We start from the raw sequence: 17,285 nt of genomic DNA, 5'->3' as shown, positions 1-17,285 counted from the left end.
ACTCAATGGTACCAAGTCGAGGGGTCGAGGCTTCAGAGTCCATACCTCTAGCCAGAAACCTGGGCTGTGTCAGGGTTGGCTCCTTAAGATGAGAGTCCACGCTCTTTTTTTGGAAGCCTTCTCTGAAGCCTCCAAAATCTTCCCCTTCTTAGAGAAAGCCTGCACCACAGTAGAAGGAGTGCTTGATTTGTTCGGAGATAGATGTACAGGGAGGGCCTCCTGACCTGATGCAGAAGCTGGCCGAAAGCAGGCCATCATTAGCAGTTTTTCCTTGCCCTGGACTTGAGGGCCAGGCACAAACTGCACTTCAGAGAGAGGTGGGACTCCCCCAAGCAATGGATACACTTTGAGTGACTGTCATCTCCAGGTATAGCCTCTTGGCAGGAGAAGCAACGTGCCCTTCCAGGAAAACAATAAGTCTCCCAGAGGGGAAAGAGAGGAGAAAAACAATCCCCTCACTACTTATCTAACTATAACTATACTAGCCACTAACTATGAAAACTCTCTTAACCATTATAGAATTATTAGAAAAAGCCAAGGCACAATCAAGGTGGACACACCAAGACTCCATCTCAGGCCAAAGAGGCTGAGAAGGAACTGAGGACAGTTCGCCCAGGCACCCCTCAATATATGGCACAAGAGGCATCGGGCTCGTGCAGGCTTAACAGACATTGTTAACTAAAAATCTCTGATCAAGGGCTCAAGAGGCACATGTGCACCTGAAGTGGCACACCCATATGGACACCACTTGAAGAAGAATATAAATTAGAAGCAAGGAATTGTAGAAAATTGATAAGGGAAGAAAAAGGACAAGAAGATGTCTATGGACAGCAGAGTTGAGGACAATATGGAATTTAAGTGCATGAGGACCAAAAGGAATCCTAATAATATTTGTCCATTATTAGATGGAAATGATAGAACTGCCTTTTCTGCACTGAGAGAAGCATTCCATAAATATTTTTGTTCTATATTAAGGGAAAAAGCCAGATGCATTTATATCCGGGTTGTCCAACTCACAGCCCACCAAAGGCTGCTATCCAGCCCACTGGGCTGCCACTGTCCCGGACCCGAGCTCTGTGCTGGCCAGGAGCAGCAGCAGCCCACCCTGCCAGTTGGAGCCAAAAAGCAGCCCCTCCTCTCCAGACCCATGCACCAGGCTGAGCTGCACCAGGACTCAGGAGCAGAGGTGGGCATGGGACCAGCCACTTCTGGCTGGGAGGGAACGCTGTTACAACACTGCTCTGTGCAGCGTGTGCAACCCCCTCCCTTTGGGAAACTAAACCCCCCTTCCGCCCGAGGCTCCGTCCTCTCGCTCTCGCTGGCCAAGCCTGGCCAGTACACAGGCCAGCCCAGCACTCCCAGATCCCACACTCCACAGCAGCCTGGGCTGGCTGGGATGCTGCTCTGTGCAGCCTGGCCACTGTTTGCCAGAGCCCGGCCGGGGGAAGCAGCCTGCAGGCTGGCTGCTGGGGGCAGGGGCCAAGGGAAGCAGAGCTCCCCTCCTCCTCTCCCTCCTGCCCGCCCCCAAAAGTTTCCAGTCGGGAACCAGTCCAGCAGCCAGCCAGGAGGAGAAGACGCCTCTCCCAGCCACGCCCTTACAGTAGCCACTGCGCTGCAGAGCAGCGGCTGGGAGAAGCCAGGGTTGGAAGCGGCTCTCCTCTCAGCTGCCAGGGAGAGCTGCCAAATGCGTTGGGGGGCACAGCAGGAGGACAGAGCCACTTCCCCCATAAGTGGGGCAGGAAATGGGGAGAGCATGGTGGCCATGGGCGAGGGGGGCATGCTGCAAGACGCGTGTCATGTGACGTGACTAGTTACGTGTCCTCCCTCCAGCCCTCCCTCAAAACTCCACACTTCCCCCTTTCCCCCACCAGCACCCACCAACAAAAATAAAAGTTGGCATCTGTACCCCCCTCCCTGCAGTTCCGTGCCTGTTGGCTAGGCACAGCAGTAGCACCCCCATCCGAAATTTGCTCACTGGCCCTGAGTGAGAAAAAAATTGCAATGTGACCTCTCGCGCTAAAAGGCTGGACACCCCGATTTATATCATCTGATGATGATGATGATGCAATACTTAACCATTCCATCAGTAACTCAGGAGGAAGTTAAACAGCAATTACTTTTTAAATCAGCAAGTCTGGATAATTTGCATTCAAGAGTCTGGGGTTTTTTTTTAAAAAAAGAACTGGCCCAGGAGCTCTCTAGGCAGTTAATTTTGATTTCAATAAGTCTTGAACACTGGAGAAGTTCCAGAGGACTGTAAGAAAGCTAATGTCATGTCAATAGTTAAAAAGGATAAACTGGATGACAAAGGTAATTATAGGCCTGTCGGCCTGACTTTGATCCCAGGCAAAACAATGGAAGGGTTGATTTGGGACTCTAATAGAGAATTAAAGAAGGGTAATATCATTAATGCCAATCAACATGGATTTACAGAAAATGTATCCTGTTTAACTTGATATCTTTTTGGATGAGATTACAGTTTTGATTGATAATGTTAAGGTAACAGTGTTAATGTAATACACTTAGACTTCGGTAAGGCATTTGGACTTGATACCCATATGACATTTTGATTAATGAACTAGAATGATACAGAAATCAACAATGACAAATTAAATGGCTAATGGATAGGTCTTTGAATGTAATTGTGAACAGGAAACCATCATCACGCAAGTATGTTTATCGTGGGATCCTGCAGGAATGGTTCTCAGCCCTATGCTGCTTAACTTTTTTTAAAATGACAAAACCATAACTGATGAAGTCTGCAGATCACAAAGTGGGGGAGTAATAAATAATGAAAAGGACTGCTCCTGACACAGAGTGCTCAGGATCATTTGATAAACTGGGAGCATGAAAACAATATGCATTTCAATATGGCCAACAGAAAAGTCAGATGTAGGAACCAAGAATGCAGACCATATTCAGAGAATGGGGCACTATTCTGGGAAGCAGTGACACTGAAAAAACTTGGAGTCATGATGGATAATCACATGACTGTAAGCTCCAAGTGAAACACTGTGCCCAAAAAGGCTAATATGATCTTTGGATGTATAAACAGTCAAATATTGAGGGTTATATATTAATCTGTGTTTGGCACTTGTGTTACCACTACTGAATACTATGTCCAGTTCTGGGTGTCTACATTTCATAGCCATTGAAAAACTAGAAAGGGTTCAGAGAAGAGCCAGAAGAATGATTAAAAAACTGGACAACATGCCTAATAATGACACACACAAGGAGCTCAATCCATTTAGTTCACTAAAGAGAAGTTATAGGGTGACTTGACAGTTTTATAACTACCTACATTGAGAATGAAATTTTGTAATAGAGGGCTCTTCAGTCTTCAGTAGAAAAAGGTACAACAAGATCCAGTGGCTAGAAGATGAAGCTAGACAAATTTAGTCTAGAAAGATTCTCCATCATCGTAGATTTTTAAATCAAGTTTTAATGTTTTTCTAATAGAATGCTCTGGTTCAAACAGGAATTAATTCAGGGAAGTCCTATGGCCTGTGTTAGGCAGGAGGCGGGACTAGATGATCAATGATCCCTTCTGGACTTATAGTACATGTATCTATGTCAAATTTAGGGCCACATTACTTAACAGTATTCTTTTAAAAGGCAGTACAGTATAATGCCATTCAAGGACTTGAGGGGGTTTTATTTCATTTTATTTTCTCCTAAAAGTTCATGAATGGTATATAGCCATAACAAAGATTTTTTACCTGACAGATGATATACGACACAGTATCTCCGGCTTTCACCTTTCGGCCTTCTTGAGAGTTTATCCACATAGCAACGTGAACATGTGGCAAGCTCTTTTTGTCAGGATAATCCTGAGGATCCTTTGTCAATGCCTAAGAGATCAAAGGGGAAAACAAGTATGTATCTTTGAGAATAACACAAATTAAATGCCATACAAATCACTGCAGTAAAAAAACAAAAGGTGATTATATAATAGCTGTCTTCATCATCCATCTACTGTTCACCAGAAAACACTTTTGAAATATGAGATTAATATAAAGCATAAAATTGTAATAACTACACCTTTCAGACATTCAGATTTCTGTATCAGTCTTTTATGCTCCCTAATTATTATTACTGCAAGAGCATCCTGGAATTTTATACACGACTTTCTGAAAAGCTAAACATAAGAACCCTAATTGGAACTTTAATAAAAGTTCAAATAAGGACAAAGACAGCTAGAATAGATTAAAATTAGATTTAATCGGAGTATGAAATAGTGCAAGATGCAGTGAAAGATTACAATTATTTTTTTCCCCAGTTGTGAAGTAGTAAAGCACAATTATAAATGTCTGACAGCTATATTTATCTAACAAACTTGGTAACAGAAGTAGTAAAGTAGATCAGGGTTTCAATATTTTTATGGATATGACTACAATTTTATAACAAAATGTTTTTCCTCTATATTCCGTAATTACTTCACTTGAATTTTTTCAAAATTTTTATCTTCATCCCCTTCTCTGCACCTACAGTTTATCAATATAATATAATCAATATAACTAACAATTAGGTCTAAACATTTCAAAGGCAATAAAACACTGCAGTGTGTAGTACTTAAAATGGGAGATATCTCCAGTGGTATTCATTTTAACTTAAAATAATCTAAAGGTGATTTGAAATGGTTGTAGTCATACTGGTCCTCGAAAAAAGATAAACAAGGTAATAATGTAACAGCTGTCAATGAACCTCAGAATAGCTGACTCCACAAGCACTGACATGAAAGTATGTGATTTTCATTACTACTTTGTTTACATTTTCTTGAGGATCAGAGAGTTGCCCAATAGAGAAGGGGCACTATTATACTGTAGCAAAGCCTCCAATGTGAATAGAGAAGCTTTATTAACAAAACACTCCCTGCTGAAAGAAAGAAAAAAAGTTTCATTGTTGGTTCCCAAAAAGGAAGACAGGAAAAGAACATTCTCTGCAGCACTCCTGACAGCTAAGGCAGAACATTCTGGCTCACATTCATGTGCAAGTCCTAGAAGGGACATCAGAATTAATTTCAGCTCTGGTCTCTGTGCCTTACAGAGGGAGAACCCAACCATTTGTACTGGACTTTATAGTGAAAAACACCTTTTTGGTTCTTTTCCATTGTACTCCTCAGTTTATGTTCCAGGTTAAAATAATTACAGTAATGGCCGGGAGACAATATTCTCAGCTGTGGTGAAGAAAGTAAATTCTATCACTCTAGTCTTAAAGCATGGCCTCACAGACCCGCCCCCCCAAAAAGGAGAGAGAGAGAGAGACACAGACACAGACAGACAGAGACTTGGACTTTGAAGAGGTGAGACACACACACCAGGATCCCAATTCAGCAAGGTACTTCAGCAAATACCTAACTTTAAACACAAGTAGTCCCACTGCCTTTCTTAATTAGATTGTAAGCTCTTTGGGGCAGGGACCATTTTTATTGGGTGTTTATACAGCAGCTAAAATGGTGGGGTCCTGGTCCATGGCTGAGGCTCCTAGGGAATAGCACAATAGAAATTATAATAGGATTACTCACATGCTTAAAGTCAGGCATATTACTGAATAGGGGGACCAGGAGCTAGTGCCAGGGAAAATGACAGGAACAGAAGTGTAAGAGTGATAAATCTAAAAGAAAGAATCAAGTTAAAAATAAAGGGGGAAAAGACATTTTCTCTTTTGATTTAGCCTAACCAGAAAGGGAGAGCTTTTTTTTTTTTTTTTTTTTTTTTTTTTTAAAAGGAAAAGCATTTAAAAAGGGAAAAAAAAAAAATATATATATATATATATATATATATACACACACACACACACACAAATTAGACTAAGGGCAAAACAGGGCCTGGAAAAAAGAACAGTTGCCTTTCATAACTGTTGCTCTTTGAGATGTGTTGCATATATCCATTTCACCAGGGGTGTGGGTGTGTGTCTTGTGCACCAGTGCCAGACAGTTTTCCCTAGCAGTACCCATGGGACAGCCATGCTTATGCTCTGGTGTCCAAGCCATAGGTATAAAGGGTGGAGGCATCCCACCCAGTCTTCAGTTCCTTCGTAACAGGCCCTTAAAAATGAAAGATTCTGCTGTGTTGGGGAAGGAGGATGAGACATCCACACCTCCAAGAACAACTGTTATGAAAGGAGAGTTCTTTCTTCAAGTGACTGCATAATGTCCATTACACTAGCGTATGTCCCAAGCAGTTTCCAGTGTAGAAGGAGCTATAAGTCTCAGCAGAAGAGGGACTGCAGAACTGCTTTCCCTACATTACTGGTGCATCAAGGGAAGATGCTAATCACATAATGTCCAGCAAAGGTGCGGACTGTAGACCAGGTAGCTGCTCTGCAAATGTCCACAATCAGGACATTACCCACAAATGACATCTATGCTGAATGAGCTCTGATTGACTACACAGACCTTTCCAGGAAGGATCATACCCATGGCATTGTAACATGTGATGATGCACCTAGTGATCCAGTTGGACAGCCATTGTGCTGTGATAAAATGTTCCCTCATTTGTTCTGCATAGGAAATGAATAGGTGGGAAGAGACCCAAAAGGGCTTTGTTCTGTCTAGGTAAAAAACCATGACTCAGCAAACATCCAGAGCATGGAGCTTGTGTTCGTCCTTAAAAGCATGAGGCTTTTGAAAGAAAACTGAAAAATATACAGAGTGGTTGAGGCGAAAAACAGATACTACTTAGGAGAGAAATTTAGGATGGGGACCAAGTTTGTCCCTGAAGGAAACAATGTATGGAGGATCTGCGACTAGAACATGCAGCTCTTCTATTCTTCTTGCAGACATGAAGCCACTAAAAAGGCCACTTTTTCCTAAGAGTATAACCACAGGCAGCAGATTAACAGTTCAAAGGGGAACCCATAAGAGTTGATAACACTAAATTCAAAGCCTGTTGTGGGGCAGTGCCCCTGATAGATGGGAACATTCTATCTAGGCTTTTAAGAACCTGTTTGTCATTGGATTAGAAAAAAAAATAGTCTTCCCAATGATACAGCAGACCACACACCTCCCTCATGATCTAGCCACTGAGGAAGCACACTGTGAGGCATAATGCCTTAAGGTCTAGGTGCAACACTCACTCAATCTTCTAAGTTCAAATTCTTGAACAGGAGGCAGAGGAAAAGGTTCCTTGACCGATAGCTTCCAGAAGTCCAAATACCAGAGGTTTTTTTCCCCATCTTGCATAATAAGTATAATCTTGCCTCAATCCTGCTTCAGCCTGAGGATGACCTCAAGAATCGGTGGTATTTGGGGGTAGGCATAGAGCACTTCCGTGTCCCAAGAAAAAAAATAAATTTCACTGAGATGGACCACAGTCTGTGGCCTACTTTTGAACAGAACTGAGAGCACGTCCTATTTTGACAGGTTGCAAATAAGTCCACTGTTGGGACTCCCGCTACCTGAAACACTGATCTTACCATGCTGGAGGGACCGCTCACGATCCAAGGTGAAGGGCTTGCTTAGCCTGTCCACTATTCCATGCTGGACCCTTGGCAGGCGCAATAATACAAATGTCAAGGAATTTTGCATGCAGAATTCCACAGCTTGACTGGCAACTGGGACAGATTGTTTGATCTGATATCCTCTCCTTGTTGATGTAGATCGCCACTGTGGTGGTGTCAGTAAGTACTTGAACATTTCTGTAATGTACATAAAGCAGGAACTAGTCCTACACTGTGCAGATTGCCTGTTGCACTACAATGTTTATATGTAGTCCTATCTCTTCACTGGGCCACAAGCCTTGAATTTGCACATCTCACCACGCCATGGCTGAAGCATCCATTACCAAACTCATGGAAGGAAGAGGTGTGGAGAAAGGGACTCCTCTGAAGATATCGTCTTGGCTCATCCACCAGTCTAGTGAGGACAAGACTGCCAAGGATACATGCTAGTCCATCCATGTGATGTGCCTGAGGGCAGTATACCAACGTAAGCCAACATCTATAATCCTCTGAGATGCAGCCTGGCATGTGGAGACAAGTGTATGTTGCCATATTCCATATTGAGGCAGTTCCTCAATGGTTTTCGAGGGTGGTTCTTGACAGATATGAAGATGACTTATATAGCGAGAAATAGTAGTAGCAGCACAAAGGGCCTGAATCCAGAACTGCTCGAATAAATTCTATTCTCTAGAGAGGTATTAGAGAATATTTCTCTATTCATTTCCAGGGCTAAGCATGGGAACAGGTGGAGTGTTCAGTGAGTGAGTACTTTCCTGCATCTGCAGAGAGGAATGGTCCTGCAGAAGCGAGTTTTCCAGGTAAGAGTACACTTGGACATTCCAGTTGCAGAGGTATGCAGCCACCACTGACATATATTTCCTGAAAACTCTCAGTGCAGATGATAGGCCGAAGGGTAGAACTGCAAATTGGAAGTCATCCCCTCCTAATATGAACTTTAAAACTTTCCACATGGCCATTCACCCTGGTCACAGAAAATATGCCATCTTCAAGTAAATGGTAACATACCAATCTCCCAGATCTAACGAAGGAAGACCATGTGAAAGCAAAACTTCTTGGTATATTTGTTTAGGTTCCAAAGGTCCAGAATGGGCCTGAGATCTCCTTTTGCTTTTGGTAGTAGGAAGTATCGGAGCAGAACCCCTCTGCACAGATATAGAGGGGGCACTTAGCAACAGATACAATTTTTTGCAAAATCCTTGAAAAGCAAAAACAAAACATTTTTTGTGTTAAGTTTATGTATTACTGTGGGCTGCAATTGTATATAACCTTCAAGGGGAGATATGTGACCGACTGAACTGGGAGTTCAAAGACTACACTGAAAATATGCCAGACACGCATGAACTTCTGGGACAATAAGTGTTAAGTTGATTTCCTAGGGAAAGGATAATGCAAATTCCCCAACCGCAGTTATGCGAAAACTTTTGAAGCTGTACCTTGAGAAGAGGGTGATTGTTTACTGATTACCTGTTACAGAAGGCCAAGATCAAAAGCCCAAGCTGTATAAAGAAATGGCTGATCTGCCTAGCCTTGGTTCTGCTTCTGCATCTAAGATGGATATGAACTTGTAACCATGGGGAAAAGCCAGTGAGGGTTTTAAAGGACTAAAAACTACCAGAGAGTGCTAGCCTGGGGTTGAGATGACCTGTGGTAAGCTTTTTAGCATGAGTCTAGAAACTCTTATTAATATGTTTTCTCTATAATGCTTTTACCTTATACTCTTAAGTGCTTGTGTAAAAAGAGCTATATGGTAACTTCTAACTGCAGGCAATACACTGATCATAGCTTTAGGAGTGAAAGAAAAGCTCAAGCACTGTCTTGTTTAAGTAGTCTGGCTTGCTGGGGATATCACAGTGTAAATCATGGAGCTGTGGAGCCTTAAAACCCTCAGTCAGAAGAGAATGAGATGCATGTCTTTGCCCAAGAGAGTTAATGGGTGGGAGATGGAAATCTTTAAGTGGGTGCCCTTGGTGGATCACAGAGGGTGAAAATAGGAGCAATTGCCTTGAAATTGACATTTCTCCTATGGCTCCCCAAGAACATAGAACCTTCACTTCTTGCCTTGGAACTGATTCATGAAATGGGTCCCTGAAAAGGGACAGAGAAGGTGGAGGAGGACCTTGAAACTGGAATGTAGATCCCATGCTTAGCACCCACTTGTCAGAGGTGATGGACTGCTATTCACTTGGGAAATATGAGGGAAAAAGTCTGTAAGATCCAGTATGGTCAGTATGCTATCCTTGACAGAGAAGTCAAATGGGCTGTTTAGAGATATGTGACTGCCTGGATAAGGAGGCAGTGAACGTGTCTTCCTTTGCTGCTTGTGATTCCACTTGTACTGATCCATCTGTCTAGCTAGAAAAACAGAACTGTTGCCTCGGTGGAAACTGAGGACAAAACTTTGTTTTCTTCAGAACTGGTATATAAAGACCAGAGATTTCAATACTCCCTAGTGTTTTAATTTATGCAGTGCCTCAGCTGTTTGAGGAAAACAGGTCACAGCCCTTGAAAGGGGAAATCTTCAATGGTCAGTTGGATTTTGGTGGGAATTCCCGAAGACCAGAGTCACAACACACGGCGCATGGTTACTGCAGTTGCCATAGCTCTGGCAGCTGAGTTTGTTACATCCAAAGAAGATTGTAAAGCAGACTCTACGAGAGTATGACCTTCTACCAGAACAGACTGAAATCAGCCTTGGAGTCCTCAGGTGCTTTAAGGAATTTTGACATAACATCCCAATTCAAATAGTCATAATGGGCCATCAAAGCCTCATGGTTTACTATGCAGAATTGTAATCTCAAAGTTGAATACATTTTTCTGCCAAAGAGGTTCAATTTTTTGTGTGTCCTTGTCCTTAAGAGTCATTTTTGCTCTACATTGACAGTATCTTTCATTTACTGCTGTCACTACTAGGGTGTCCCGGTGTGGGATGTTGATAAAACTGCTCAAACCTCTGAGATGGAACCCAGAACTTGCACTCCATGCATTTTGCACTGGTATGAGAGAAGGCAGGGTTTGCCATAAGGCTTTAATAGGTTGCCTAACTGCCTCATTTATACAGAGAGGAACTTTTCTTGACATTCCTGGGTGCAAAATGTCTACAACTTGTGGAGGATTTTCTTCCCCAAGTTCTATTTGTATCCCCAGGGATGTAGCCATCCTTTTCAGAAGCTATTGGTAGGCCTTAAAATTATTCAGACCAGAGATGATGATCCTGGTACCAGGGCTTGAGGATGACAACCTATTCAAAGGAGGCAGATTAGAACCCTCTTGGGACTGGTTGAGAACTGCAGACATAGAAGGCCTCTCTGAAGCCAACAACAGGTGATCATGATCCTTGGAGACTCACTTAAGGTTGGTACCTGGGCCAAGCAGCTTATCGGTACCGCAAAGGAAGATTTTGTCCCTCGGGGTTTATTTCTATGGCTGCCCAGCACCAACTTCCAATTGTCTATCAGTACTGGATAGAGAAGCTTCCCTTCTCGAGGACCAGTTTCTTTTGTGCAGCAGAGATGATGATCCAGACTCCAGAGACATTCCCTATGTTACTTAGTAGGCCAAAGATATGGCTGGTATGGTACCACAGGCCAACTGAACCTAGAGCAGTCTCTCCAATCTCTCTATCTGCTCTTGTTGGCATGACTCCGATGACGACAGCAGTAACAATCCTTGGAGGATGCCCTGGATTCCCTGCAGCAGGAAATGCAGGAGTCCATTTCAGATTCTGAGGAGGCGTGCACGCACACTACTAACCACGGAGGCAAAGTACTGGGCAGCAACACTGGAGATAGGGACTGCGATCTACAACTGGACTACTATACCAGTGGCAACATCAAGGTCTTCATGGCTATCTGTATTGAATGCTGAGGCAGACCAATTACTGTTGGTCTTGGCTTCATGGTCAGTGGATGCAGAACCAGACCTGATGTCCACATCAGTGGCTTCAACACAGAAAGCAACATGTGCACCCTGTGCAACAGTCCTGGCAAGACAATATCAGTGTAAGTAACCAGCGAGTGCTGTAGCAAGAAGCTCAGGAGATCTTTTGCAGCTGTGTCTGGCTCCAGAATGGTCACTCCCAAAATAAATTATCAAGGGCAACGGCTTCAATGCTTGCTCTGCAGCCAGCCTCGACGGTCCTAGTTTGGGAATCAGTCAATGGCTCTGCCCTGATCAACCCACTAGGTGAGCTGAAGGGCATGCTTTACCTTTGATAGCGGAGTGACTAGCCTCTGCGGCCAAAGAGTCCTGCACCGATGATTTCAACCATGTGGAAGCCATCCTTTTCTTTGGCTTCAAATGCCAGATGACTGATATAAGCTCTCTCTTTTGAGGAGTACCCTGGGAAGGCCAAGGAAGCACTCCTGGACAGCAAAGAACTCCCTCTACCTGCCTTTGCAGTACGATGGTGCGTGAAGGGCAGCCTCCATAAGGCGTTGTTCTCTTAGCTTCTTAGTTCTTGTCTTGAAGCCTTGGCAAATCAGACACCAGTCCGACAGGACTCTCACCCTACCACTTCAGGCAGTAAGAATGCATGCTGCTCACGGATATCAGTTTGTGACACTCATAGAAAGAGTTCCCTGGCTTCAAACCTAGGCATAGATTCCCTCAGGGTTGGTCAGAGTCCACTGATTTATGAACAATGGAAAAAAAGAGGAAAAGAAGACCCCAAAACAAGTACCACTAACTAGCAAAAAAATACTAAATTCACATTCACAGAGGAATAACAGAGCATGCTCTGTCCACAGATGGTAAGAGGAAATGAAGGGTGGGTGGAGCAGCTCTGCCTTTTATATCCTCAACTTGGAGCACAAGAAGCACCCAGAGAGCAAGTGAGGTTGCCCCTCCGGGAAACCCTAGGGAAAACTCTTCTGCACCAGTGCATAAGACACGCACGCACCGAGTGTAATGGACATATGGAATCACTCAAAGAGCTGAAGACACATAATATTAGACAAGAAAAAATAAAGAGAAAAGAGAAATAGAAACACAAACAACATGTTTTGGTTGTTTTCTTTTTAAAGAAAAAAACAGATGTTTTATTTATTAAAAATTTTTAATCTGAAATTTAAATTTTATTATTTAAAAAAAAAAAAAAAAAAAAAAAAAAAAAAAAAAACCCAACAGATTTTCTCAGCCACTAGTCAGAAACCCTGCTACTGGGACCATTGATGTGATCTCTCTCTCACCCTTCTTTTAAGCTAAAAAGTTCAGAAGCATGGTACTGAAGTGTTATGTAAAAACAAGATGGTAATCAGAATGAAATGGGTTTAATATCTGATATTTCATGATCTGTCAGCAGGAGTGTGCAGCACAAGGGAGGGGGGCAAGCAGAGGCATACCCCCCTTTCCCAATAATTGGGGAGGAGGCATAGAGTTCCTCTGGTCCCCAGCAGGAGAGGACTCATAACGTGCCCCTGCAAAAGTGCTGGAATTTAAATCCCTGCGCATGCTCCTGTCAGGGACTAGAAACACTGTGATGGACCAGTATCAATATTTTCAGGAACCATAAAACTTTTCTCAGCACCAGTTCTGGATCACTGATCAGAAAGATAAACTAAAATTCCTGGTAATATCATATCAACTATATGAAGTCCCTTGCCTGAGTTTGGTGAAACAGCAGTAAACAAAACAGATATGTAAATCATCTTTGACTACAAAAGGTCTTCCAAAATAGTTTTAAGGGGAAAAAAGAAACCTGAAAAATCTTAGCAGTAAGTGATGAGTGGTACCATTTACCTTGTTGATTTCAAATTGGCTTATTGGGACTCTGCCATCTATCACATTTTCTCCAATTTCTATTAACCGTCTTTGAATGTTTTCCACAATTATGTCTCGGGACTGGTCAGAAAGAATCTGACCAATTACAAAGCTGTAAAGAAGTAGAAACAAACAAAACTTTCTTTAAAATACAGAGAATACCTAATCAATGACTGTGAATAGGCCTCATCTACTCTAACTGAATGGACTTTGCTAACACCTACCCTCCCCATTGTTGTTCCTTACCCTTGGATGTATATATATATACCCCCTATCTGATTTCTATTTCTTGCATCTGAGGAAGTGAGTTGCAGTCCACAAAAGCTTATGCCTGCAGAAATTAAATCTGTTAGTCTCTAAAGTGCTACAAGACTCTCGGGTTTTGTTTTGTTTTTTTGGTTTTTTTTTTAAATAGTAAATATGTACATCTCTCTCTCACTCTCTCTCTTTTACCTCTGAAAACTATGAACAAATTGAGGACAAAGTTTACTTCAAAATTATTAATACTTCTTCGGTGATCTCTCAGTTATTTTAATTATTTTATTAGGGTACTTTAAATTCGAATGATTTAATCTTAAAACTATTTTAAATGATGGGCCCAATGAATTTCTAATGTCCCCCTCTGTGGTGCTTTGACATTTACTACTCCAAAACAGGTATCTAAAATGAGAGAAAATTAGAATATGAAGTCTGTTCACTAACATCCTGCCTATTTCTGGAAAAATGTATACAGAAGGTCTGCCAGCTGCAATATTCAGTCAGCCACTGAAGAACACTGACAAACATTTGTATAGCTTTAATTACTAATACATTCCTTACTTGGAGAAATTTGCTTCTATTATGATGCATCTTTTCTTAGAAAATGCAACAGTTAAGAACAGTAAGCAAGTGTGTGGTTTATATTTACAGATAAAAAGGCATCCGTTTCTGGGTACATTGGAGCCATAATTTATTTAAAATAATCTTTTCCAAGAGGCTGTATGCAACACAAATTGACTCAGCCATAAAAGATTCCCACCTCTACCCAATCAAGAGTATTTTTCCTTTAGTACTAATTGCATAAACTCTGTAAAAGAGAGGCTCCATGTAATGCTGCACATAGGAAATGCCAATAAATCAAATAATCATTGATACCACATACCATCTTCAAGAAATAAAAGGATCTAAACAAATGACAAAAGAGCTCTTCAGGACAGTGACCACATCCTTCCATTGTTTGGAAAGTGCCTACCACATTTTGAGTGCTACTGCAAGCTTAACATTCATTAACAATTCTTTAAACTCTTATGCAATTACATAAAGGGTAGCACTGTATTCCCATGGCCTCCTTCAAAAATCTCAACCTAAGACCCCAAACCAATTATAAAACATGTGAGTTTTATACATAGATTTCTCACAATTCCTGAGTTCAGGTTTATTGTGCTATATATCTAACTGCTTCACAGGAAATGCAAAACTTAAGATTTACAAGACAGTGACAACAACAGACAGTAAAAATAGAGATTTTTAAGTATACATATAATCTGTTCTGATTTAAGACCTTTCAATATTTTGATAGAATGTTCTCAGTCCTTTTTAAAATTAGTTAATACACTTCCTGTACTTAATACACTACTTATAGTCATAGAACTTAAGACCAGAAGGGACCACCAGATCTAGTCTGACCTCCTGTATACCACAGGCCGCCACCAACACCACCCAGCGCCCGCACACCAAACCCAAAAACTGAAATTAGACTAAAGCATCACAGCCCTCAGGTGACTAACTTATTATGCATCACAATAGGAGAATAGGAGAGACTGAGGTGCACCAATGCCCAAGACCACTGCAAAGGCAGGGAATTGACTGGCCAGGTACATAAGTAGATGTGCCAGTACCTGTAGATGTGCCAGTACTGCTACACAACTGGCTGGGTACAGTACAGGGTACAGTACAGGGTATCCAGTATCCAGGACTGGCTGGCTACAGTCCTGCTGTACCCAGGTAATCCCAGCAAGTGAACTGTACTCCTTGCTGAAGAGGAAGATGAAAAACTCCCAAGGTCCTGGCACTGCCAGTCTGACCTACCCCAACCTCACATATTGCAATCAGTTAGAACCAGAGCACTTGACTATAAACAGGAACAACATTTTTCCTGTGAGAAAGGCAATAGCAACATCTAGCAGCTCACATGTTAATGAAGATTGTGTATTTTTCAAGAGTCATACAGTATAAGATGAAAAGAAAGTCAATATTAAAAGCAAAACTTACTTTCCAGTTTCTTTTGCAAGGTCACACCAGTCTCTTCGTACTATGTCCAATCCTTTCAATTCCTGTTTGGTAACGTATTTCCCATCTCCTGTTGGCTCCACAGTCAGAGCAGCATATTTCTTCTTCTTCAACAGAAGCAGGGACTTGAAGACCCCATCAATATCAATCTCCAATAATTTGTACAGCTTGTTCACTTCACTTTTAATCTGTGAATGTATCACCATTAAACTAAATTAATCAGTAATTATAGACACATTACTTTCAACAATACATGCGTCAGGCTGAAGTTTCATAGCAGTCATATTATATGTTGTGTGCTTATATTGGCATATTTTATGGATTGGACAGATGTTTTCAGCATAGTGGTACCTATTAACTACCATTACAGTTAAGGTTATGACATTATTTCCAGCATGGAGCATGTTTTTCAAGAATTCATAATTTGGTGTGATGAGCGGTACAGACCCTTCAGGATCCTAAAAAGGGTCCTCCTAGTTATGGTTCCATCTCAGCCCATTTTCTAACTCAAAAACAGGCAATGTCTGTCTGATCAGAGAGAACTTTAGACCCAGAGGGAGCAAAGGAATGAAAACAGGAACCACTCTACCCATTGACAAGGAACAGATATAAAAAATCCAACTCCAGGTAGGTGGCGGCTATTGTGCTACAGCAAAAAATACCTTGCCTTCCTGGACAAGCAGGGGTGGTTTCAAAAAATAAATAGATAAATAAAAATAAAAAAAATATTGGGGGGGGACTGAGCGAGCAGCCCATGTTTGTTTGGTTTTCTGTGGTTCCTTTTAAAAATAAAGAAAATATGCCATGTGCTGGCTTTCACAGAATAACCTGAACTCTTCAGGGAAAAGGCGAAGTACCCCCCATTTTTTCCTAATCCCCCCACCACAATTTGTGAATAGTTTCTAGAACTGGACCCTATCTCGCTTGTCTACAAAAGTTTGAGGTAAGGCTTGGGTTGCCATCTTTTTGTTAGGCAAAAGATGAACTTTGCTCTTTTCTCTTACCAACCCATTCAAAGGACAAATATAAAATCTAAGAACAAAGAAATGTGTTCAGCTTCGAAAATAAGCTTGGCTCCTGGTTCCCCTGCTGACTAGCCAGGAGCTCTCTCTCTTTCCTCACATCATTTCTCTTTTCATTTCTTTCAGAATTCATCTTTGCATCATTCACTCCCGCCAAACCTTTTCTGACTGCTTCCCATACTCCATCACTTTTCATTTACTATCCTCTCCCTCTGTCTCTTCAATAGCTCTTTACCCACTTTCTGATCTCCTGCTTCTTTCCTTCTCCTCACCCTGAATGGAAACTCCTCTCTCCTTGTTCACCCTCAGAGAAGTTAGATATGGCCGGGAGCTATTTGGCCATCTAGACCACAACCATACTAAAATTCCTTCCATAGTTTTCCAGTCTAGTTTTAAATGTCTTGATATTGATATTTAATGAACAATTTCCATTGGACTTCAAAAAATGGATAACAGCCATGAAGAAGTAACTAGCATGTAAATAGTAACAGAATAAAATTAAGAAAGGGAAAGTGTATGCTGAAGAGCAAGGAAATTTTCCTGATGAGATATATTAGCCATTGTAATTGCCCAAAGGAAATGGCTGAAGCTAAGCATACTTAAAACTAGACTTAAATATACAATGCTACATTGGATGAGAAATACCTAATTGTAGGTATTTGTATGGTATGTTGGCTTACATTAAGGCACAGAAAATTTCCCTTCTCTCTGCAGCTCACAGAGGCAGATCAGCATTTTGATGCCACAGTCTGCCATGCCCCTTCTGCTCCCACTTGC

General features: G+C 41.8%; 1 protein-coding gene across 7 annotated transcripts in view; it reads right to left on the bottom strand.

Annotated features, from left to right (window-relative positions):
• The window catches only part of POLA1 (DNA polymerase alpha 1, catalytic subunit), a 338,774-nt gene that overhangs the window by 191,881 nt on the left and 129,608 nt on the right, over window positions 1-17,285 (bottom strand). For all 7 annotated transcript variants that reach the window (XM_067545056.1, XM_067545058.1, XM_067545057.1 and 4 more), the window contains exons 29-31: window positions 15,469-15,674; window positions 13,198-13,330; window positions 3,720-3,851 (exon numbers count right to left, since the gene is read on the bottom strand). In XM_067545056.1, coding sequence (XP_067401157.1) covers window positions 3,720-3,851; window positions 13,198-13,330; window positions 15,469-15,674 — 471 coding nt within the window. The remainder of the gene's footprint in view (window positions 1-3,719; window positions 3,852-13,197; window positions 13,331-15,468; window positions 15,675-17,285) is intronic.

The sequence above is a fragment of the Emydura macquarii genome, unplaced genomic scaffold, assembly GCF_026122565.2.
Source record: "Emydura macquarii macquarii isolate MOO-44397 ecotype Brisbane River unplaced genomic scaffold, CSIRO-AGI_Emac_v2 contig_1043, whole genome shotgun sequence".
NCBI classification, from domain to species: domain Eukaryota; kingdom Metazoa; phylum Chordata; order Testudines; family Chelidae; genus Emydura; species Emydura macquarii.
This window is presented reverse-complemented; position numbering and strand designations above follow the sequence as displayed.